This window comes from Eptesicus fuscus, chromosome 5 (genome assembly GCF_027574615.1).
Source record: "Eptesicus fuscus isolate TK198812 chromosome 5, DD_ASM_mEF_20220401, whole genome shotgun sequence".
Taxonomy (NCBI): Eukaryota; Metazoa; Chordata; class Mammalia; order Chiroptera; family Vespertilionidae; genus Eptesicus; species Eptesicus fuscus.
In genome coordinates, this window is record NC_072477.1 from 49,633,034 (window position 1) to 49,658,328 (window position 25,295).

The 25,295-nt window shown below is 46.8% G+C and overlaps 1 protein-coding gene across 3 annotated transcripts in view; it reads left to right on the forward strand.

Moving 5' to 3' along the window:
• Positions 1 to 24,961, forward strand: part of ANXA2 (annexin A2) — a 42,727-nt gene extending 17,766 nt beyond the window's left edge. For all 3 annotated transcript variants that reach the window (XM_008139171.3, XM_028142018.2, XM_028142017.2), the window contains 10 exons: positions 10,814 to 10,908; positions 13,931 to 14,044; positions 17,073 to 17,163; positions 18,095 to 18,174; positions 19,565 to 19,624; positions 21,221 to 21,314; positions 21,843 to 21,938; positions 22,233 to 22,291; positions 23,408 to 23,530; positions 24,597 to 24,961. In XM_008139171.3, the coding sequence (XP_008137393.2) occupies positions 10,814 to 10,908; positions 13,931 to 14,044; positions 17,073 to 17,163; positions 18,095 to 18,174; positions 19,565 to 19,624; positions 21,221 to 21,314; positions 21,843 to 21,938; positions 22,233 to 22,291; positions 23,408 to 23,530; positions 24,597 to 24,656 (872 nt within the window). In that variant the 3' untranslated portion in view covers positions 24,657 to 24,961. The remainder of the gene's footprint in view (positions 1 to 10,813; positions 10,909 to 13,930; positions 14,045 to 17,072; positions 17,164 to 18,094; positions 18,175 to 19,564; positions 19,625 to 21,220; positions 21,315 to 21,842; positions 21,939 to 22,232; positions 22,292 to 23,407; positions 23,531 to 24,596) is intronic.
• Positions 24,962 to 25,295: the final 334 nt, after the last annotated feature.

Here is a 25,295-nt window from a genome sequence, read left to right on the forward strand (position 1 = left end):
CTTCCTTGTGTTTTCAATATATTCTATATTTCTAAAATTGTCTATAATGACATATTTACCATCATAATGGAAGGCAATACATTTAATTACGAGCAAAAATGAAATCATTATTCAGGAGGGTAAAATCCCTTTTGTTCCTTTTACTTACCTTTGATATCTATCTATCTATATATATAAAAGCCTAAGTGATCATTACGACTGGTCGACCGGTGGCTATGATACACACTGACCACCAGGGGGCAGATGCTCAATGCAGGAGTTGCTCCCTAGTGCTCAGTGCGCTCCCACAGCCCACCTCCCGTGGCCCCTACCCCCCCCCACCCCGGCCTGCTGGCCCCCATCGGCCCTGATTGCAGGCCAGGCCGAGGGACCCCACCTCTGTACGAATTTGTGCACTGGGCCTCTAGTTTTTAGATAACTAACACCACTTAACGAATGAGCTAATTAAGATCTTAACCCTCTCTTTTAGAATGCCTTCTCCCTTCAGTGTAAATAAGAAGCTGTGCCACACCTTGCCCCCACTCCCTCCTCAAACCCTTTACAGAAGGACACCATGCTAAGTAATTGGTGTTTCCTTGACATGAAACAAAGGGTAAACCTCAAATGCTAATACAAACAAAAGCCAAAGGACCGTGAAAAGGAAAGATGACTATGAGGACCTTCTCTCCTAGAAAGGGTGTCCTAAGTGTGTGTGCACACATGTGTATGTGTGCATCAAGTGCAGAGCATGCTGGGAGGAGCCTGCTCCATCTGACACAAAGTCTGCTTCCTTGTTGTGTGAGCAATCACCTGTGGTGGAGGGTTAATCAGTTGCTGTTAAACATAAGGACTGCAAACCCTGAGCAGGCCCGAAGTGGGGAGGATTACCAGGAGGAGTCAGCCTGGCTGAGATCTGTGGGCTGGCACGGCCCGGACTGGTCAGAAGGTCCCAAAGCGGCTTTTACCCATCTCTTCTCCTCCACCTTGCTATCATCTCCCATCTGGCCTGGTGTGTCGTCTGCCCTTTTCATGGGCCTCCTTGCCTCCCCTGTTGCAGATTTGTTCCTGTCTTCATCTCCAGGCTGTTCGGTGCCCCAAACAGAGCCTTTGCTCTGGTAGGAGTGAGCCACCCCCTTCTAGAGCGGTGATTGTCAACCTTTCTCATCTCGTGGCACACATAAAGTAATTACTAAAATTCCATAGCACGCCACAAATATATTTTTGCCAATCTGATAAAAAAAAAAAAAAGTATAGTTTTGATTCACTCACACTGGACGGCTATTGTCATTTTCTTATTTGACCATCTAAGGGAAAAGAGGTCAATGCCCCTGACTAAATAGTCAGGTTTTGCATATTTTAAAAATTCTTGCGGCACACCATCGTGCCTCGGCACACCGGTTAAAATCGCTGCTCTAGAGGGAGCATTAGCCCACTTCTGACATCCAGGTGGCTCCCCCTCACCCCTGAGCCCCAGATGATGCACAGCCTCTTCTCCACGCTGTCTTTGAGGAGGAGGCAGAATCCATCACTTCTTGGTCTGTCTCACAATATTTTCTATGCTCATACATCGCTCTTGTCACATTGTGTTATACTTACTTACGTATGGATTTATCTCTCCCACCAGAATGTCAGCTCCTTGAGGGCAAGGACTTGATTTCATTAGTTGTATTTAATCTTATTTACCCAGCCCTCGGGACTGCGTGAGAAGGTATACATTTCACCCGAATAGTCGAGTGCACGCAGACACAGAGCACACAGTGAGTGGGCACACGGCTGGCAGATAAGGTAGCAAAGGACAGTTTCAGAAGCTGGATAGTATCCGGGGAGGGTACCAGTCCCCTAGTGAGCTTTGATCTGTTTTCACAAAATGAATTCAGCTCACTCTCCTAAACCTGCTTTGTTTCTAGTTTGACGGGGTCTCAGTAGTCCTTGGGTATGTTACCTACACCCAATCCACGATTCCTTGGTGGTGGTGTGCTCTGGCTTGAGGTAGACTGTGCAAATACTTACCTTAATTTAATGTCTAGTTAGAAACTGAATAAAGCCGTGCATAAGTAGTAATATTGCTTAATTAACAAGAGGTTTCGGAGACTTAAATCTGTAGGAGTCTCTTGGTCTAGATTGGCCTTGGGTTAAATATATACTGTGGCGTGTACAACACAGCTGTGAATGGTTTACCATATGGGTCCAAATAACTAGAAAGGAAAGTCAGCTAAATGAGAAAAGGATGAATCTAGACTACATCAAATAGATTGTAATTAGAGGCAGCACAACCCCGGAGTTAGTGTAAGTGCCAATAAACTGGCACAGCTTGGGTCTCTCTCTCTGTGGAAGGGGGGTAATGAGTGGCCCTGTTATTATTGCCAGTTTTGATTTCAGCAGTATTTGTGTTCTCCGGAAGGAATGCAAAAGCGGGTATGTTCTTCCCCCTTCTCAGAAGCATAAGTATAGAAGCGTAACTGTAGCAAGTTTTTGCACATTTTTTTCTTATGTTTGAAAAATGGAACCACTTAAGATTTATTCCCAGCATGGCCAAAGCACCAGCAGCCCTGTGCCAGCGGAGAGCAGGGCAGGGCGCGTGCTCTCGGGCTCACCTGCACACCGGGCCTTATTCATTTAGTTGGGAGAGCTATCGGGCCGATACTCTCTAGAAGATGCCCGGAGGCTGAGTGGCTCTGAAAAGTAGCTTCTCTCCTCTCAGGCCCAAACCAGCAAGACCCCCAACGTCAGAGTGCGAGTGTCCTTGTGAGAAAGGCCTTCTGACTCGCGTTGCCGAGGGTGTTTCACGCTCCAGGGGGGAGCATTCCTGCAGCTGAGGCCTTGCCTTGTACAAATTTACTTTCGATGGAGTTCTGTTCTTACAACACTGCCGGGGACAAAGAGGGCCAGTGCTGAGTCACGGCTAACATCACAGGTTTTCTGATTTTCTTCAAAAAGAGCTCTGTCTGCAGGGACGGGGGTGGGGTGCAGAGGCCCAAGGGGAGCTAAGACGCTGGTAACCAGGGCTGGAGGATCTGTGCTCCCTTTCTAAGTGGTCGGTCTCAAGGGTTGTTGCCAGCCTCTCCCTGCGGAAATCCAAATACCACACCACCCAGGGATGATGGGAGGATCCAGATTCTTCTTTCTTAATTTCTTTTTTAAAATTTTTTTTATTAAGGTTGATTGTCCGGAATATGGGGAAAAGAATGAAAGGGACAGAGTCAGGGAGCTTGCCCGATCGGTCAGCCTAGGAGGAAAGCTTTTCTGTGTTAACTTTTGGGTTTAGTTTCAGATCTGTAGTTTGAACAATATTTCTAGGATATTGTGTAATGGGTTGAAGTGTTCCGCTTATGGGTTGAGCTCCCAGGGGACCCAGATTCTTACCCGGTGTCAGTGCTAAGTCAATAAACAGCCAGTTCACTGTGGGTTGAGTTCAGGGTAGGGATGTTAGGTCTCCTTGCATCTGTCCAGATTTTTAATTTTCTGTCCCCAGAGGCTGGTAGAGGAGCAGGGTACAGAATGGTGCTGGCACTGTATGCATAGCCCTTCATTTGTGATTCTATTTGATTTGAATCCTGAGTGCTGGCCTGCTTTGTGTTTTTCTGCTGGTCCTGTAGAGCAAGCATGTCAAACTCAAAGGCTAACACGGGCCAAATAAACGAGGCATGCGGCTCGAGGGCCGCAAGTTTGACATGCTTGTTGTAGAGTATTTCAGACATACTCTTTTGCATGGAAAGCAGACAGGGGTCTAGATTAAGTATGCAGTGGGATTACCAAATCTAGGTATTTAAATCTTTCTAAGGGACTCAACTGAGGAGAGACCAGAGTAGAATGGAAATATAAATCTGATGTCTGGCCTACGCCTTCTTGGGTACTTGGCTAAATGACGCTTTCCCTGAGTGGGAGCCAGGTCCCCTGACTGTGGCAGACTTGGGAGAGGGGCCGAGTGTCCCGGTCTCCTCCCACCCTGTGCAGTGTTTGTTTTCTGTCCCATCTCCCAGGCAACTGCCAGAGTTATCATGAAATTGGACTCTATGCCCTAGTTTTTCATAGACCAAAAACTGAATACAGGCAGGAGCCAGGCCTGCAGTCAAGAAACTGAGTGGAGAAGGTAGGAGACACGCTCCCAGCGGGTCCTCGCTGCATCCCCATAGATTAAAATTTCTCATGATCTCTGTATTACAGGGTGAGAAACTGAGGCATAGGGAATTCTGAGACCCTAAGTTCTGAGTCCCACCTCGCTACCAGAGCACTACATCTGTTGTCTCCATTTACTCAGATGCCACCCCTTTTCATCTGTCGCCCACCTGGATGTCTGGCTCCTGGTGAGCCTCTCTGGAGAGAGAATGCTCACTTCTGCTGAGTGATCCTGAGAGGTGACTCTGAGAGCAGGAATTCTGGCCAGACAGCTGGCTGATGGTCAGGAGGATACTTTGGAGCAAGTGTGTGTGTGTGTGTGTGTGTGTGTGTGTGTGTGTGTATGAGAGAGAGAAAGAGAGAGAAAGAGAGAGAGAGAGAGAGAGACAGAGAGAGAGAGAGAGAGAGAGAGAGATTTGTTGCCCCTTTCCCACAGAGTTATTAATGACTGTCTTCAGAAGAAAGTCTTCTAGCTCTTTCTGTTCAAAAAAACAAAACATAAAAACAAAACCCAGCTGGATGGTCTCTTCGGTGGCCATGCATTGTTACTTAGTGGGGCAAGTCACTGTGTACTGATTATTAAATGTGCTCATTTTTATGTTCTAAATAAGTTCAGTTCTGTGGATAAATAGACACATTACTATCCCAAATCCTTTTTAGGAACGGTGGGGGGCTGGAGAGGGTTGTGGTATGAAGAAGTATAATTGTTAAAAGGTACAAACATGCCTTGGCCAGGTAACTCAGTTAGTTGGGCATCTTCCTGTGCACCAGGAGGTCACCGGTTCGATTCCAGTTAGGGCACATGTCCAGGTTGGGGGCTCAGTTCCCTAGTAGGAGGTATGCAGGAGGCAGCCAATCCATGTTTCTCTCTCCCTCTCCTTTCCTCTTTCTCTAAAATCAATGAAAAAAATTTTTTTAAAAAGGTACAAACAGGATTCATAAATATAGGATGATGATCACATGTCAAATATTTATTTAACTCAGATAAGGCTGGTTCAAAGGGAACTTGAGAGTCTGGGTGTTTATAGGCATTGAGTAAATGTTGGAGGAAGATTGCTGGGCTGGATACAAGACCATTCCTGTCCTGCAGGGCTCTGAAGCCAGGACCCCTGGGGCTGCCCTTTCTAGTGGACCCAGATCTCCAGTTATCAGGTTACTAGTCAATGGTTAAGTAGTAGCAAGTGAGTGGGAGCACGCACCTGCGCAGTCTTGAATGGGTCTCTTGGCCACACTGGGAGGACTTGCTGTCTTCCTCTTGCCTCACTTCCAAGTTTGGATAATTTTCTGTAGCAGAAGGCAAGATAGCCCAATTCAGTGACCCTGGGTCTTTAACCCAGCTTTGAATCCCAGCTCTGCTGTGTGACCTTGGGGAGCCCCTGCCTTCTCTGAGCATTGCTTTCCCCCTGGGTAAAATGGGATTGACATTATCCCCCACCTCGCCTGGTTGTGGTGAAATCACATGACAGGATGTAAAGCACCTAGCAAAATGCCTGGCACATTGTAGGTACTCAGTGAATGGTTTGATATGATAATACGTAAAATATGTCCACACCTATGTAGATAAATATTTGACATGTGATCATCATCCTATATTTATGAATCCTGTTTGTACCTTTTTAAAAAAATTTTTTTCATTGATTTTAGAGAAAGAGGAAAGGAGAGGGAGAGAGAAACATGGATTGGCTGCCTCCTGCATACCTCCTACTAGGGAACTGAGCCCCCAACCTGGACATGTGCCCTAACTGGAATCGAACCGGTGACCTCCTGGTGCACAGGAAGATGCCCAACTAACTGAGTTACCTGGCCAAGGCATGTTTGTACCTTTTAACAATTATACTTCTCTCCTCTCTCTGTGGCCTGCCTGCGACCTTGTTGTAAAGACGATTTCTTCTGAGGTTTGATACTGATATGCCCAGTAATCTAAGCCACGTTTTCGCCAGGATCTCGATAAGGAGAGGATCTGGGCAGTTCTCCCTTAGTTCCTAATCAGCCAGCCTCCCCTGAGAGCCTCCGAGTCCTTCATCAAACAAATGAGATCCATTTTCTTTGTGCAGCCAGTGTGTCTTGGCAGATGTGAGTCAGCATCCTGTTCAGAACGGCCTCTTGGTTCCTTGCCCATGGACAATAAAGACATTTTCCATGGGTGCCAGATGCGGAGCTGACTTGGGGTTCCACCCGCAGAGAGGAGGAGGAAACTCCAGGAGGCTGATTTTGTGGTTTGGGATTCAACCATTATTTTAGACTGCAAGTGTTCGTTATGTTTTAAAAATACAGCCGTGGTTTAAGGAACCCACCGCCCCCGACTCCTCTGCTTGAGCCCCGCCATCCACGGCGCCTCCCTGTGGCCTCACATAGTTGAGGTTGACTGGCCCTTGGAACAGTGACTGGCCTTTCCGATGCCCAGCTCAGAGGGCTGGAAACAGTTTGTAGTTAACCGATGAAGACAGCCGACCATTCTCATTCAGGGGATAAAGGCTTACAGACTTCAGGGGCCTATTCCCATCAGGAGCCAAGAAAGTTTGTCTGAGGTCCTCACCAATCTTGAAACTCTTAACCTCGATTAGTTTTGAAAATAAATTTCTCAAACGCTGCCTGGATCACAGGATATCTGTGTTCTCACCCACGTTCTGTAGGATTCCCCTGCCCAGCACACTGTTTGCCAGTGTGAGCCTTTGCTTGGAGTCCTTGGTGACCTTCCACATCAAACACAAGTACAGTGGGATAGGAAAGAAACGTTACCCGGGTCTGTTGTTTTTTCCTTATGTTTTTGCCCGAGCCACACAGTTTTGTTTAGATCCTGGGCCCTTCCACCCAGCAAACACTTCCCTACACACGGGAACGTGAGCCATCTAAATAAAAAGTACAAATGCAGAGAGGCCGAGCCTCGTCCCCCGGGCATCTGCGCCTGGGCTACGTTTGTTAAAGCTTTCCCAGCGGACTGCACTCTGTCCATTGTTGACGATGATTGTGCTGACGTAGGGAGCCGGGTGTTCAGTCCTCATCCTTCAGCTGTATCCTGGGCAGGAATGGTGAGTAACCGGAATACCCTTGCAGCTTCCACTTGTCCTGGACTGTTTCCCACGGGAATAAGCCGTCTCAGCAATCATGCTGGCAGGTCAGGAGGAGCAGCAGTGCTCTGGAGATAAGATGCTTAAGGTCCACAAGCAGACATGCGCATTCTGGTGTTCTGACCCAGGACGTGCCTGGAGTGGCTTGGAGTAGGCAGCTGATCCTGGGCTCCATGGTTCTTTCATCTTTCCAGCTCAATTTGAAACTTGCAGGCAGTGGTAAGGCAGAAATGGCTGGCGTAGGTGAGGTGCTCAGAAGGGGGAGTGGGCTTCCACTTGAAGAAATATCTCCGTTTAATTCCTCTGCGTTAGCATTTTTGTCAAGGGTCAGAGTGTTCCCTGGCAAGGCGTCCCAGCTGGTCGGGGGCTGCGTCGCAGCAGGCTGTGTGCTTGGTAAATAATTTAGGTAAAAATGCATTTAGATTTCCTCCGACCACAGCAGCGGCTGCCTCCTAGGTGAGATTCAGGTTAACTACCCAGGCTCTTCATGGGGATTTCCAGTAATTGGATTGCATTCCGACTCACTGAGCTGGTGCTGTGAACTGAAAAGCAAAAATCGGGTTGACTTAAGAGCATGACTGCACTGCAGTCTGTGTGGTAGGCTCTTTTCAGGTGTGATTTCTTCCCTGGGTTGTTGGGACAGAGGTAAACATTTCTCTCCCTAAAATTGTAAGCGACCCCGCACCTGACAGAAGCAGTTGGTAGAAGCGTACTTGAGCGTCTTGGACGTGGGCAGATTTCTAAAGAGCTTCCAGTCCTCGCCCGATGCTCAGCCATCTCCCGTGGTGATTCTTAAATAATCCTCAGGGAGGTGGCTGAAATGCTGCTTCCTGGGTCCAAAGTCCCAGAGAGCCTTTAATCAGTGGATCTCAGGTGGGGCCCGGGGGACTGTGTTTTTAATAAGTGCTCCATGGGATCCTAATTCAGGTGGGCCCGGGGCCACATTCTGACACAAACGTAACTCCATTTGTTCCCAAGGGAGGATCTTTTTTATAGATCTGTGTTCTTGATATGTGTTCAGGTCAGCAGCCCCAAAACTGATTTCAGGAACTATTAGAATTGAGGTTAGAGGATATAACTATTTTGCTGCTGTTCTCGCGCATCTTCAGACTTGGTTAAGAAAGTTAAGTATAAAGCAAAAAAACATGTACATAACAAGTGGTGTTCCTGATTTAGAGTTAGAACCACAGAACAGAGACAGAGAGAGCCCTCTGGCCAGGGAGCACACGTGTGTGGTTAGGCATGCATGCAGGTGCCCATGCCCAGACCCACATCGCTAAAGTAAGGAGTCTTTGATTAACTCTATCCTGCCCATACCTGACTGAATCTAAATATGTGAAAGCTCGATTCTGTCTGTTAGTGTTTCGTGGAAGCAGAACTGGAGGTCATGGTTCAAGCTCCTTACCTGTGCAGGTGTGGAAACCGAGACCCTCGGAGGCCAGATGTTCACACAGGTGACATTTGCACAGCAAGGCCTCAATCTCTGAGTTCACGGTCCTCATCTATTGACTAGGAAGAGAAATAGCTCTCCTCACTGGGTGATTACATAAGACAGTTGTTAGGATGTTTTAGAAACCAGAGAGAATTACATAGATCAGGCTCCTAATTATTTTGCACATCGTGTTTTATTAATTAATGTATTTGAACCATGCCAGGAATCTGTTGAAGTGAAATCACTAGTTGGTGTTAGAGCAATGAATGCATGTCACTCACAGTATATTAAAAACACCTTTTATGGTCATTATGGTGAACTTTGAAGTACATATATAATGAAAAGAAAGAGAACTTTAAATCATCCATAATTCCATCACTCACATGACACTATTAACATTTTGGTATAAAGGCTTTTAAATATTTTCTTACACCTGCATTATGCATCTTACTAAAATTGGGTTATACTGGGTATACTGTTTTGCAACCTGTTTTTTCATTTTATACTTCACAATATATTGTGAGAATTTTCCCATGTCAATTAATATTTTATTTATTTATATTTTAAATGTTTTTATTGATTTCAGAGAGGAAGGGAGAGGGATAGAGAGATAGAAACATCAGTGATGAGAGAGAATAATTGATTGGCTGCCTCTTGCACGCCCCACACGGGGGATTGAGCCTGCAACTCTCACATGTGCTCTTGGCTGGAATTGAACCTGGGACCCTTTAGTCTGCAGGCCGGCGCTCTATCCACTGAGCCAAACCAGCTAGGGCTCAATTAATATTTTATGGCATCATTTTAATTGACTGTGTAGTATCCCACCATATGAACAAAATAAATTTATTTAATCAGTCTCTTAATGGACATAGGTTTTTCCTCCTTTTATTTTTTGATATTATACACAATGCTGAAATACTAGTAAGCATCTTTGAAACGGAATCTCCCATACAGCAGTTGGGTTTCTACGTTGACAGTGGCTACTCCAAAAACCAGAGCTAAAGTAATAGATGCTGCAGTTAACATAACTGACTCACTTATTGGTATGAGCTCACTTTTATTTTTATACCCAGAAATTCTAACTCTCTGCTTTTTGACCTTTCTGACATGCTTGAGAGTTGAGGAGACCTCTGTCAGTCTGCTCATTGACTGCCTCAGAGCACCCCAGTTCTGACCTTCCGGTGACGTTGGGACTCCTGGCTGCCTCTGGGCCAGGCTGCTTGCAGTTGGCATGTGACCTTGTGGGCATAGCCACTCTGCTCTCTCACCCAAGAAGTACCTGTCCAGTTATGGCAAAGACTCCATTAAACAAAGTTCATATTCAGTCGAGAGAGAGACCTTTCACTCTCTGAATTCTTAAAATTGTGCTTTCTGAAGGTAAATGGCCTGGTAGGAATATTTCTGACATAAAATGGGAAGTTTTCAGACACCAGAAGGCATTGCTTATCTGTGTAAATACACATGTTCCAATTAAAATAGGCGCTAAAGTATTTCGGTGGCACTTCAGAACTCCCTATTTAGATTTAATTTAGATTAAAACACTTATTCTTTTTAATAAAGTTATAAAATTGATTATTAAAATTGCCTATTGAAGATGAAAAGCAGTGGAACATTTATTTTCCTTACAAAACAATTTAGTCTTCAATAAGTATGATTGTATTAATCAATTATGCAATTAAAATACAACTGCCATATTAAATATGACTCATTTGTCATGACAGTTCCTATAATTATAGAAATTATACCTAGCTGCTTAAATAGTCATACTCCCGCAATAAATATAAATAATTGTCTCTATTAATTCGGTTCCCAGTTACTGTCTATTAAATCCTCAGTTAAATGGCAATTTGGGGACCTTCATTTAAAATCCTCCTACCTCTTTGTGTTCCATCCGACTGCCAAAACCCCACAAATACACCTCCTACTGTTGATTCCAGAAACCTATTTATGAATCAAATAGTTTTTTAAAAAAATAAACATATTTAAAAGGTCCATTTAGGCTTGAGATTTGAAGTTGGTCAGGAAAAAAAGAAAAGGGGGTATACATATTGGGTGGAGGGTGCTGGCAAAAAGAGAGAGAACCAATTTTGATGTCCTGGCATTTTTGTTTGGAAAAGAGGACATAAGTTTTTATTTTAAAAACGCTGTTTAAAAGCTTCTATATAAGCCCAGAGGACTAGCGTATGTGGTTAACTCTTCACAACTTGTATGTCCACAGGGGTGGATGAGGTCACCATCGTCAACATTTTGACCAACCGCAGCAATGAGCAGAGACAGGATATTGCCTTCGCCTACCAGAGAAGGACCAAAAAGGTACGGACAGTTTGGGGGGTGGAGGGCATGCCTTATTGAATTTCTCTTTAATTTTATTTTTGCAGCCATTGCTTTTTCTCTTCTTGAATTCTGGGTTGTACCAGCAAGAGCCTTCTGGAACCCTTGGGGATCCGAGGTTTCCCTCTCACATCCTTGTAAGAGTCACAACTTGCATACACGTGGCCCTGGAGTGCTTGGAGCCTTTACACAAAGACCATGCCCTTCTCCAACCCAGGGTGTGTGGAGGGAGCCGCTCTGGGAATAGAAAGTTAGAAAGAAACAGGGAGTAACCACAACAGGTGCCTCTTATTGAATGCCTATGTCGTGCCAGGCATGTCGTTCTCCACATATAGCAGCAACTCGTTTCATCTTTATGACTTCTGTGGGCTCTTGATAAGATGTTTTTAATTTATCTTTGGACACTAGCCCCCACCAAGTATTGATCCTGAGCTGTTCCTCTTGTTTTTTTCAAAACAACAACACTTGAATTCTAAGAGCTTTGCAGTGAACGGGCTTAGTGGTTCATTTGGTCTCCCAGGCCATCTTCAGCAGGCATGTTCCCACTCTGGAAAGGGTCTTTGTGTGCTTTTTCTCCTGCTTGTCCACTAGTGACTAAAGCACAACCCGGGCTTATTCATCCTTTATTTTGTCACAGTGTTAGGAAATTTTATTTTTAAGGATGGGCTGCTTTATTTTTAACTTCTTGCTATTAAAAGCTTTTGATTTATTCTGGGATGGTGCAGTAAGCGTGGCTTCCTGCGGCTCCCGTTTGACTTATGGCTTTCACGCGTGGCCAAGTGGAGCTGAGCCGGGTGCATTCTGGGAGACATGTCTGCCCTCGGGGTTGACATGACCACCAGGGTTCCGGGAGTTGCAGGTCAAGCCCTGTTACCGCTCCCCCGCTATCCCCCCCCCCACCCCCGTCACCTCCTGAACCAGTCAGAAAAGACATACACAGGAAGGTATCTGGCTTATTTCATCTCATGTGCTTTAAAATTCTTCTTCCAGTAGACGTATAGTGATCTTTTGCAGTGAGGCACGAGGGGAACGTATCATTTCTCGTTTCCCAACGGGCTCTGCGAGCTGGAACTGAGTTTCGGTTGGCATAGAAGGCCCACCTCTTTGGACAGTGTGCCTACAATTGCTCCTCAGCTGTCACCCCCAGGGTGGGGTCTTGGCACACACATAGGGGTGCACGGAAATATGGAAGCCTGGATCTTGATTTTAAATTAGGTAGATGGAGGACAAAGCTCTCCGTGCCCTGTTGGAGGGAAGAGCTTGCCAGAACCATGATGGGCTCAGTGGCCGCCCCGGCTTTGCTGTGAGCTGGGGAGAGCTCGCTGTCCTGCTGCTGCTCGGTGCTCCTCAGCCCTGGGCTAAGAAGAATGCCCATCTTTACAGAAAGATGCATGAACTGCTTGTCATTTCTGAAGGAAACCCTGGGTGCAGAACCTAGTGGTTTTGAAGGCGTTGTTTGCATAAGAAAGGAGGAAGCCCTGTAGTGCCGCTGACTTTAGGGCTATGGGGCTGCCGAGGTGATGAGCGTGAGCAGCATGGGCAGAGCTGGTAGGAGTGAACAGGAGCTGGGAGGGAGGGCTGGTTTTGTGTTGCTTTCACGTGCAAGCAGATCCAGATGCCAGGTTTCTCCGTATAAGGAGAGATTATGTTTTATTTATCAGCCATTTCTGGAGTTTCTGTTCTTGCAGAGCCTTGTGCTAGACATTAGGAGCAGAGGAAGCTGAACTTCAGCCCGTAGGTGTTTATAATAGAAGCGGAAGACGTCAGTAGGTACACAAATGCTATTTGAGGTTTGTTTGAACAGAGAACAGGTAGAGAGAGGGGAGTGGCAGGGGTAGGCTAAGTTTGGAATTACCTAACCTCAAAGTTCCAAGTTGGAAAATTGGTGCTATAATTGGGAGGTGTTGCTTTTAAAGTCCCCTCCTACGTGCCCTGTGTAACTAGGCCGGCGGGAAGCGGGAGAACGTCGGTGTTGGAAGGGTTGGGGGCCGGATCACTTCTAGGATGATCCATCTCAGTTCTCAACCTCTGTGAATGACGTGAGAAGAGTCTCTCATCACCTCTTAGCGCCCACAAGCACCTCTAGGGGCTGGACACTGTGTGCTGTTGGCAAGCAGGAGAGACAGGAAGAAGGGAGAGAAGAGGAGGGGGAAAGGGAAGAGGAGAAAATAATTAAAACAGCAGAGTGCGTTGTCCCCCAGTGCTCATGATTGGTAGGAAATGGAATCCCGGAGAAGCATCATTAAGAGCAGCATTGAATTTTGGGGTATCTGTCTGCATCCATGGGTGCCACCGACTCATGACTTAAAATCTGTGTTAATGTGACAGTGGAACCCTTGAGAAATAGCATGCAGTGGGGAAGTCAGAGAGGTAATCAGGGGGCTTTAGTCTCCATCGTCACTACCAACCCATCCCAATGTGGCATGAACAGGCCGCCATTTTCTCGGTCTTGGTTGAGGTGTTTTGCATAGGAAGGCTTCGTGAGCCCCTTCCAGCCACGGTCCCTTCTGGAGCCACCCTTGGCACAGCTGTCCACATGCCTTTCACAGGATGGTGTCCGCAGGACACAACGTCCCTGCTCTCCACTCAAACCAGCTCCTTCTTAGCAGAGGCCCTGACCCCAGAAAGTGCCCATCTTCCCCCGGCTCTGGCCACGTGCAGGTGTATTGGAAACTGCCCTCCCACGCGTCACTTTCTGAGGAATTGCATCCTGCTCTGGTGCCCTTGTAATGCCTGGGCTGGTTTCCTTGTAATGCCCGGCGAGAAGGCAACGTCAGCTTGGGTTTAAAGGGGTTTATTCAGAGCAAGGTCTGATCCTTTGGTTTCTGACACCTGCATCTGTTGAAGGACCTGCAGCTGAGGGATAGTTTGATCCAAGACCCTGAATAGTCACAGAATCACAACCGGCTTCCCAAACACATCCCTCTTTTGTTTTCCTCAAGTTTTTAAGTGAATATTGGTTACCAACCAAGTTTTCCATGTTCTTGCCTGTTGTTTCCTGAAGGAACTTGCATCAGCACTCAAGTCAGCCTTGTCCGGCCACCTGGAGACCGTGATTCTGGGCCTCTTGAAAACACCTGCTCAGTACGATGCTTCCGAGCTGAAGGCCTCCATGAAGGTAGGCACGTGTGGGATGCAATCTGGCCGGCCGAGTCTGCCGTTAATATTTGTGAATTACAGCTTTCTGAGTATAAGTGGGTGATTTTCGGTTTTGTTGAATTCTCATTTGGAACCATCTTCTTTTTTTTGAATGAACTGAAGTGATAAGTCTTAAGATTTGTACCAAAAATATTTCAATTACTTTTTTTTTTAAAGCCTGTAAAGAAATTTCATGATGCTGAGAAGTCAGTTACCAGCTGCTACTGCTTGGCACCTGGGCAATTGAAATACCATTTGGAAAAACTACTTCCTTGATTACACTTCCTCCTTAGAAAAGATTTGTTGTGATATTGAGGCAAAAGTAAAACTCAGAGCTTTTGTTAAGTGGTGCTTGCATATTCTGCCCATGTTCTTGGGTGTTTCTTTCCCTGACCTCCTTGTGAATCCTGTTGTTTAATTCAAATTCGGGCAAAATCAGACCCTCACAGTACATAGGAAGAGTGATTTCAGATTGTGAATGGTACCTGCATCTTGTTCAAGCATTGTAGCACATATTTCCTCTTGTTTTTCTTTTTGAAGTTATTTTGAACATGGAATTTTAGTTTAAGTTAGAGCGTCAGAATTCAAGTTTGGAAACCCCCTGAATTTTGTGTGGACCTAAAACATCAAGCAGTATACAAATGTAACAGATGCATACACATAAATGCATGTTCCAGCAAAGCACAAAACGACCCTTTCGTAGTGTGTGGCTGCACCACTTTGAGTAATCAGATACTGCCCTCTGCTGACAGACCTGGGGAAAGCCTCCGCCTTAGGGAGAAAGCTATAGCTGATTTTTTTATTCTAAGTCCGAGTGTGTTTTCTATGGCGCCACTGTTCCGGAACTATGAAGAGACCGAGCCTGTCACCAGAGCTGATGTCACAGTTCAGTTGTCATCCCTTTCCCCAGAGAACCCCTCTTGAGGGAGGCAGCTTCCCACACCAGGCATGTCCAGGGTCCCCAACTCAATAGGTCGCTTCAGGCTGCTGAAAGATTTGTGGCGAGATCTTCCTTCCTTCTCTAGTTTATCTGAGCAGCCTTGCCCTGAGTTTCCTAAGTCGGCTATATTGCAGGGGAGATCTGATTAAGAATGATAAAAGTCAACAACACGTCATGATCCCGCTTGATAAAAAGAACACTCCTGAAAACCAAGCCTGGGACCTTTGGAGCCATCGATGAGCTGCCTCTCCTAGGTGTCTTCTGACCATTATCGCTGCACATCCGTGTATCTTATTTTCATCAGGAACTCATTAGTTGTGATTCATGCCATCTGACTGGTATCTATTACCAGGATTAGTGACATGAGACGGACCTGTTTGAGCTGTCAGTCACCGTGGTAATCTGTGTGATTGGGCCCAATGAAAGGTGCTTTGACTTCTAAATCTTTGACTGATGCCAGCTCTTCCATTAGCCATCACAGCCGAGTACCCCTCTGAAATCCATAAAGCTTGAAGTGACATCAGCTGAACTGTGCTTTTGAAAAAATTCTGTTTTGACTTCTGGCGATACCAGTGGCAATATCTGCCATGTGTTACAGTAGAAGTTGCCCTGTGATAGGAATTGTGGACAGTCTGGGGAAAGCTGGGCCCAGTTTTAGAAATTGCCAAGGTCACCTTTGAATGTAGAGATAAAACCACTATTGGAATTTTCAAATGTTAGCACTGGTCTCTCAGGGGTGGAGGAAAACAGACCTTACATTGCATACCTGCTTTACATGTCTGCATGCATTTCCTCCAATGCATGAGTTATTTTTAGATGGAAAAACTGCCCTCTGCAATATTTGAAGGTGCTTGGTAGTCATTCTATAGCAGTTGCATAGAATGCTTTGTAGACCCTTGGCTAAGAAGAAAGGAAATTTTGACTTTGCTGGAACCTCTGTGAATTGTGATTAAAAACTCCGGAGGAAGAGGTATTGGCTCACAGATTAGATTAAGAATAAAATTCAAAATTAACCATTAACCTGAGGCTTAGTTTATATTACACAAACCACTTTTCAGGGGCATATAAACTCTAATAAGTTTAATTAATAGTTGACATACTTTTCATGTGGATCAGGAAGTTTCTTATTGTAGTAACACCTTATAATTGATTTACATTTTAAACAGTTGTAATTCCACTTAGTTCAAAGTGATATTTCCATATTCAGAAAGACAAGTATTAGAGAGTCCTGATTATTAAATCTTGACTTTGATCATGAAGCTAGCTTTGAAATACATGTTTCATTGCGTCCTTTCAAGCTATCTGGCACGCTCAAAAGTGTATATATTAAATTTGAATACATCACCCAGCAAATTCTTATTCCTTAATAAAGTGTTGATGTCTAGGTTTATTTGGCACTTCATTATTTCCTTTTGCTTTCCCTAAAATGCCCGAAGAGTGCATAGTAATCAGCAAAAATGGAAATACAAGAATGAAATTTTTAACATTAACCCAATTTTACATTTCAAAGAGGTGAAGCTAGAAATTTAATCTTATCTATACCTATTCCTGGTCTAAAAAAAAAAAAAAAAAAGACTTAATTTCAATCTGACGATGTTGGCTGGAAATGATAACATGAAATCTCTATATTCCTTTATTTTTAAATTACTGAGCAGAATTTTTTAGTAGAGAAAGTTGTTTTCCCATCTATTAACATAATGGGTGATTATAGAAATTGAAAAAGAAAGAAAAATGGGAATAAGAAACAGTTATCCATTTTATAAACCCATCACCAAAAGGCAACCACTTTTAACATTTTGGTGTCTCCCCCCATTCACTATAAAAATATATTTAATATAGTTGAACTCAAATATATCATACCATCTTGTATTCAGGTGAAGCATTTTTTTTAAAAGAATAGAAAATAACATTAGCTTGTGCTGAGGAATATAGTACAGATCCCTCAGTAGGATGCAGCAGGGAGCATGCGAACAGACCTGGTCATGTCTGCAGTTTACGGGGTTGAGATCAGAGAAAGCTATTGGCCAGGAGGACTTGCCTGCTGACATTTGTCCTGCCTGGTTCACAGGGGCTGGGCACTGATGAGGACTCTCTCATTGAGATCATCTGCTCCAGGACCAACCAGGAGCTGCAGGAAATTAACAGAGTCTACAAGGAAAGTGAGTAGCCCTGCTTCTGTAATACATCCTCTCAGCCCAGCTTCTCTCGCCCCCATCATAGCTCTCTGGGCCATTGTTCAGCATAGGAGGCCTGGTTATGGATGCAGAAATGCCTGCCCTTTGTCCAGGGGTTTGCCGTGGTCCAGGCCCCTCTCCTCCATCTGCTTATGGCCCGAGTTTTGATTATTACCTTCCACTAGAACGTCTACAAAAGGACAGACAGGAGAGAAATCAAATCTATTGAAAAGGTCAGATGGGGAGAAGTGGAAGGTATACATGGTTTTCATTTATTGGGTGCCATCCAGCCTCCGCTCAAGGGGTTCCCACCTGTGGACCCAGAGATTGTTGTGAGAGGCAGGGGGACCTGTGTGCACCGAGCAGTATAGGAGGCTGTGAGTAGGATAAATGATGCAGCTTACATGGGTATGTGTTACTGTGTTTCAATAGAGATGCTTTTTTGAATAATGGAAAATAACTCACAAGTACTACTTAAATCTTGCTAGTTTCTGCCATTGTGCATTTTCTTGGTGAGTGGATAATAAAGCACTATTATGTGTGTGTGTGTGTGTGTGTGTGTGTGTGTGTGTGTGTGTAGCCCTTCAAATTTTTTTATGCTCAGAATGTGTATTCCTAGTCAAGTAGGGTGGGAACTAATATTTTAGTTACAGAAGAGGTCACTGATCAAAGGTGAGCTTGAGCGTGATCTGATCTATGGTCCAGCTCGTTCTGCCCCTTGTTACTGATAAGAAAGAACACTGGCTCTGGTTTGATGAGGGTTCAGTTCGTTCTGGGACATCCACTTACATTTGGGCAGGTAGAGCCATGCTGCCTCAGGCATTTCTGCTTCTCAGAGGCTCTGTGGGCAGGGTGGGTGGCGTGGCTGGCTGGCTGCACAGGCAGGAAGCATGACCCACATGTGTTGCTTTCCAAGTGTACAAGACTGATCTGGAGAAGGACATTATTTCCGACACATCTGGCGACTTCCGCAAGCTGATGGTTGCCCTCGCGAAGGTTGGTTTCCGGTTTATTTCTTTGTCCTTGCTTTGTCCCAGCGCAAGTCCCATACCTCATTTTATACTCGAGAGTGAATTAACTCAATCCTCTGTCCCGCATCGGAAATGGCAGCTGCATTCCCGATGGTGGGTTGGCCCTGTCCCTGCAGAGCTGTCATTTTGGGTAATGGGATTTCTTACCCAGCAAAACGGATGGACTTGTGGGCCAGAGGGGGGTGGGCGGCTCTCACGTCCTGGCCTGGACTTACGTGCCAGCTCTTGCCAGGTGACAAGGAAGGTCGCTTTGCCTCTCTGTGGTCACTTAAGACCCAGTGGAAGTGACCCTGTTCCTTTCACCTGCTCTCACTTCTGATGAGGATTTGCCTGTGTAGTCTTTTGCCTGGGGAGGGAGAGGAGGCCTTAGTTTGTTTGCTGATGTTAGCACATTCATGAGGGTGAAAGGCATTTCCTTTCTGAATCTGAGTTCTGACCAGTGTGCAGTTTAAAGCAGTTTAAAGCCTACGTGCCCGGGAGGGAAGAGAAATTCTTTTCTCCAGGAACCTGATGACAAGTGACCGATCGGGTGCTGCCGCCTGCCCACTCACATCTCCGCGGGGGCAGCTCCGCGCCGCCTCCCCTCCCTGGCTCTGCTCCCTTCCACCCGCCCTGCCTGCTGCAGTCCACTGGTCTCTTTTGCAATTCATTTCCACCATTTTATTCCCCTGAACAAAAACCACGTCAGCTGCATCCAATCCAGGCTTGGCTTTCTGCTTTTTAAAAAAGTCCTCTGTACGCTGGTTCTCCCTAACTTGTTCTTCCTGGGATTCCCTCCTCTCAGCTGCTCCAGCCAGGCATCACCTCCCTCACCAGAGCTGCGGGGTCTCAGCCTCCCGTGCTGTTGCTGCCGTGCAGAGGGCTTTCTCCCCTGCCCTTCACTAGCCCGGCTGACATCCTCCCAGGTTCACCTCCGCCGTCCCCACTGTCCCGCAGACCTTGCTGGCTCTGCTCGCTGACAGACTTCTCCCTCACTTGCATTTCACGTCTTAGAGCCATAGATTGCTGTGCCTTCCCACGTGGGCCATGCTTATTCTCCATCGGGACTGTACGCTCTCTGAGGGGAGAAACTCAATATCATTAGCTTCTTTTTCTTTTTCGAGTGGGGATATTGTGTAAGGGGCTTAGCCCAGGACTGAGCACCAGGAAGCGGGTGATGGTGTGAGGCACAACCCCCACTCCACTTCCTCAGCTATTTTATCCATCCTTGGCCTGGTCTAGACTCCAAAGTGAAGGAAAATTTTAAATGGGTATTTGTTCAGTGAATTAAATAATGGCTTACATGACTTGGAGAGAAAAGCAGCATTAAAATGGGCAAAGGAATATATTTGATGTTGTTAACTTTTCCTCTGTAGGGCAGAAGAGCAGAGGACGGCTCTGTCATCGATTACGAGCTGATTGACCAAGATGCTCGGGTAAGTGATAGGGTGTTGTTGTGGGTTTCTGCTTTCTAGGAAGCCTCTGGAGAGTTTGTATAGTAATGATCTGTGCTGTGTAACAGGTTACCTCCAAACAGAGTGGCTTAAAACCGTAACCATTTATTACCTCTCAGTTTCTGTGGGTCAGGAATTAGGGAGTAGCCGGGCTTAGGGTCACACAAAATGTTGACCAGGGCTGCTGGCACCTGAGGGCCACCCACAGGACTGTTGGCAGAGACCTTGGCATCTCTCCACATGGACTCTGCGTGGCTGCTTGAGTGTCCTCACAACATGGCAGCCAGCTTTCCCTGATTGAGTGGTCATGGGAGAAGCAAGGAGGAAGCCACGTGCTCTGTGATCTCATCTCGAGAGTCACACGGTCACGTCTGTCCTCTGTTCACTGGAAGTGAGTCACCGTGTCCAGTCCACAGTCCGAGGGAGGGGAAGGGAAGTAGCCGCCGCATGGGAAGGGAGGAGTGTCAGAGAGTCTGTGGGCTTCGTTGGCACTTTCTGGGAGCACTGGTTATCAGCGGGCATTCCCTCACACCGCTGGTGGTAATGACAGGATCCATACCCGACTCACATGCTAGTGTAGGCTTTGCGTGTGTGGAGGTGCCAGTCTCTGCAGGGTGTGGCCAGCTGTGCACACTGGTGTGCATTTGCTACAGTGAACGCCAACCGAGTAAATGATCGAGAAAGCCGAAGGAGATGGGGGGAGGCACAGCCGTGGCCGGAAGGGGGAGCTGGGGACGGTGGCAGAGGCCCAGCCTGCTTCTCCAGCCCAGCAAACCTCTTTCTGGTTCTAGTCGCATATTCCCCCGCGAGCGACTTGTGAAGCTGATTCACATCATCTGAGCTGTGTGCCTCTCCCAGGTGGCAGCAGCTACCTCAAAACTTTCAGAAGGGCTGCAGAACAAGATTCATTTAGATTCAGTTTAGTTTTTTTAAGTTTCAATATATTTTACACTGTGCTTTTAGCAAATGGAGGAGAAGGTTTTAAAATAAAGTAATAAATAGAAGGTGGGTTTTGCAACTTCCGGATAATGGATGGTCACGGAATGAGTATCTACCCTTGCATACGCCTCTCCCCTCCCCTCCCCACCATTGTTAGCTTATTTATAGCCTTTAAATTTTCCAGAAACTGAAGAGAAGGTTGGCCTGGCTCCTTTCTCAGCTCCGTCGTTTCCCGAGTCTCTAAGAAGCTCGGGTGTGGGCCCCGGACCTTCAGTATTTGGCCACCAGCTTACTTGCTGTTATGGTGCCAACAAGGAAGGAGGGCTGGGTGTGCGAGTGAACGCGTGCGTGTCCTTCTCTGTGCGCACAGAAGCTCCCCGTCCTTCCGGTGTTCAAGGAAGGAGATTTGTGCAGCGCTGGCCTCACGAACAATCCAGTGTCGTGGCGATCTGTCTGTGTCTAAGGGAGCCTGCTCTTGATGAAAACGTGCGCCCTTTCATCGTTTCCCCCACGTCTGTAGCGCAGTCGTCCTTTCTCATTTGGCGTTTTGAATGTGTAGGTTTTGGTGTTTTCACATGACGTTTTTATGGCCTGGCTGTGGGTCCTGTAGTTACCTTTCCTGGGGGGTTGTGCTCGTAGGATCTCTATGACGCTGGAGTGAAGAGGAAAGGAACTGATGTTCCCAAGTGGATCAGCATCATGACCGAGCGCAGCGTGTTCCACCTCCAGAAAGGTGGGTGCTGTGCGCTCCTGGAGCCCCCGGTGTCGGTGTTGGGGCTCGCTTCTGCCAGAGCCGAGCCCACTCTCCACTTTGCACCCCCCGTTTCCCTCACCAGATCCATTTGTCCTTCTCTCCCATTGTGGATCCTTGTTTCCCCTAAGTAGTTCCCATGGTTTGGTGCTTTAGCTTGCTGCCCCTTCTTGTCTGAGGATCCTTCTGTTGTGCTACATGCGCTGAAGTAATGGACTTTGCTGGGTGCTGTGTATTCCTTCTTGTGGCTTCCAGATAGAATGGGTTCCACTCAGGGGAGATGGAGATGTTCAAACATGGCCCGGGCCGTGCCATTCAGGCCAAGTGCACGGGACAGCTGTCCCAGGGCAACTGGTACAATGTCAGCTCTGGTTACCATGGCAACCCCTTAGCCCTTAGGATGCTGTGATTATCCTTTTTTTTTTTGAGATGTGGTATATCCGTGTGGGTGATCATTGACAGCTTGGACTGGTGGCTCCGTTTTAGTAATTACTTGTTGCTTTTCCTTAGTCTTTGACAGGTACAAGAGCTACAGCCCTTATGACATGTTGGAGAGCATCAAGAAGGAGGTCAAGGGAGACCTGGAAAATGCTTTCCTCAACCTGGGTGAGTAAGTGTGGTCCCCCATCCCCGGTGGTCGTCTGCTCTCGGTAAACTGCTGACGCGAAAGGAACAAGAGAAAGGGCTCTGTTGGAGACGTTCTCATTGTCCCTGGGTTTCTGTGGCCTCGGAGTCCCCAGTGTACAGCCTCAGGGAGCTGAGTGCCGCACAGGGTCCCTGATGTTCTCTCAGACCCTCCCATTTTGCAGCCCATTCAGGTCATCTGGTGTGTGCCCAGCTCAGAGCCTCATCCCCACTGGTGGACAGAGGAGTAACTGACCCCTTTGCTTCTCCCCACAGTCCAGTGTATCCAGAACAAGCCCCTGTATTTTGCTGACCGGCTGTACGACTCCATGAAGGTAAGGGCAGCCGGCTGAGAGGTCCAGGTTTCCACACTAGGCTCTTCTTTCATGTCCCCAAACGAAGCCCCCCTGCCTAGTGATGGAGGAAGGGGCTCTGTGGTCTAGGTGCAGGGTGCACCAGCCAGCTGTGGCTGCATTTGACAGGCGAGGGAGCCACAAAGCCATCTTCTCACTCTCCCAACCACTGGGGCACATGCTTGTGCACAGGTAGAAAACAAAGCGCCCGGGAGAGAGAAAGCCAGGGAAGGTCGCGCCTGACTCCTGCTCAGGTTTCTCAGTGATTCCCTCCTGTTACCTCCGAGAGAAGACCAGCAAGGGAGGGAGAGACTGTGAAGCAGCCACGATGTAGTAGACATTGTGCAACTTACTTGAACTTAAATAATTACCAAAGAACCTGAGGCTTATTGTTTTGTTGTTATTATTTTCTTTATAGGTGAGGAGGCTGGAGCTCAGAAAGCTTCAGCTCGCTTGAGGTTCCATAGCCAGGTTGGAACTTGGGTCTACAGACTCCAAAGCCAGCCCAGCAACTGTCCCTTGAATGAAGCATCTCTTCCCACAATCCCATCCCATTTTCCATGCCTCACATGTGCCCGGGACTTTATATGTTCCAGGCCCCCCCACTTCCTCCTGGGTCACCCCCTTGTCCACACTGCCTCTCCCCATCTGTCCTCAGGCTCATGTAAAATATGACCCCTTACCTTGGCACCTATGGTCTGAGGCTCTGCAAGTAAACTCAGTGGTCTTACTGCTCATGCCATGCACGCTGGCACAGGGCCACGATGGATACGTGACAGTGTGGCCTCTCTGAGCTCTGGAGAGCCGGGACCTATTTGTTACATGTGCAAACTCGCACACTCATGGAACCGAGCCTTGCAGTGCTTAGTGCTCAGCCCACGTTCAGTGAATGCACACGTGGGAGTCTGTGCTGATGTCACCCTGCTGAGTTTCATGCTCATTTTCTCTTCAGGGAATAGTCACACTGTTCCATTTGTGATCTCTTAGTGAGCAGTATCAAGAATCCAGATCAGTTCCAGCAAGAAAACGTGCTCGATCGGTTTGTGATTAACATTGCTCTCAGTGAATTGTAACTTGGAACATCACCTTGACTTTCAGGGCAAGGGGACACGTGACAAGGTCCTGATCAGAATCATGATCTCCCGCAGTGAAGTGGACATGTTGAAGATCAGGTCTGAATTCAAGAGAAAGTACGGCAAGTCCCTGTACTACTACATCCAGGTGAGCCCACGGTGCCGTGTCACCCGCACTGCCATTGGGGGGCCCGGGGCCCGGGGCCCGGGGGAGGGTCTGTGTTTTCTAGTTCACTGGGGAAGAGCTAGTCACCAACTACCAGGGATTTATTTTGAAAGTGTGATTTGTCCCGGAATCCTATAGAACAGGCAAATGTTTTCTATTTCCCACATGAGTTATTCCACAATGATAATTGGTGTTCCTGATGATGACCCTGTAAGAGCTGCTGACAGCCTCAAGATTTAGATCAATTACATTTTACATTTATTATATTTCCATTTCTTGGAAAAATCCTCTGTGATTGGCCTGGGAGCATTGACCCAGAACACCCATCTCACCCGCCAGTTTAGCCTCTGTTTTGGAGAGATGGAGAATTCATATGTAACCAGCAATGGCCTTCCCAGCGGTCCCACTGTGTGTAGTTCAGACAGGCATTGCAATCCCTTTTTATAAAAGATCCTGACGTTTCCAAAGGCATGTCAGTGATTACAAGGATGAATTTAGAAGTGGCTTAGATGTGCCCAGGTTTATTAGGGCATCTGTGTAAAGTTTAGGCCCCAGTTAGACTTGTAGTCATTGTTTCTTCACCTCACCAGCCTATTTCTGTGTGACCTTAAGTTTAGGAAACAGCACTGTGAGGCAGGCAAGGATGCCACCTTCTCTGGAAGGGGGAGGACCAGGGAGAAAATGGTGGTGTTGGCAGGACCTCAGGGCAGTTAGAGTGGTCACTTACCATATGAGTCCCCAGTAACCTCGCATTCGCTCCACCCTTATGGTAATAATGTGACTTGAAAGTCCCCCTGAGGCCACACTCCCTGAGGGTCCTCTGATGATGATGATGGTGGTGGTGGTGGTGGTGGTGATGATGGTGGAGATGGTGGTGATGATGGTTTGGGTGTGGCCTTCCGGGCCTTTGTATCTAGGCAGGTCCTGCAGAGTTTTCTCTGTTAATTTGGGAGAAGCTCTGTGTGCACTGGCTCTGTCTGTATATTATGGCGAAGTTTGGATCTTTTTTTTAATACCGAATTTCCTTTTTCTCTTTGACCATTTGCAGCAAGACACCAAGGGTGACTACCAGAAAGCGCTGCTGTACCTGTGTGGCGGGGATGACTGAGCCCGCAGCCGCCCGAGCGTCCAGGAGTGGTGCTCCTATGCTTCCAGCTAACACTTCTAGGAAATCTGCTTGCGACTAGTGCCCATCCCTGTGCCCGTCCCTGTGAGGATGCTGTTAGCATTGCTTCTGCCTCACCTTATCTCAGTTGCCTAAGCATTGCCAGGCTTTCCCGTCTAGTCTCTCATTTTAGCCAAAGAAATGAACATTCCAAGAGTTGGAAGTGAAATCTATGATGTGAAACACTTTGCCTCTTGTGTACTGTGTCGTAAACAGATGAATAAACTGAATTTTTACTTTAGAACCAATCACTTTGTTGACCTTGCTTTTAATTTAATTGTTTAAAAATCAAACATCCCTGAGGGCCATATGATTCAGCTGGTAAGCCTGTCCCTAGAGGATGAACCCTCTAGAGCTGAGCAGTCTGATATGATGGCCACTATACAGATGTGACTAATGAAATAAAACAAAATGAAAGAAAACAAATTCATGTCCTCAGTCATGCCATCCACATTTCAGATGCTCAGTACCACGTGTGGTGAGCAGCTAGTGGCTGAACAGCGCAGGGAGAGAACATGCCCATCCTATATAATAAAAGGCTAATATGCAAATTGACCAAATGGCAGAAAGACTGGTCACTAT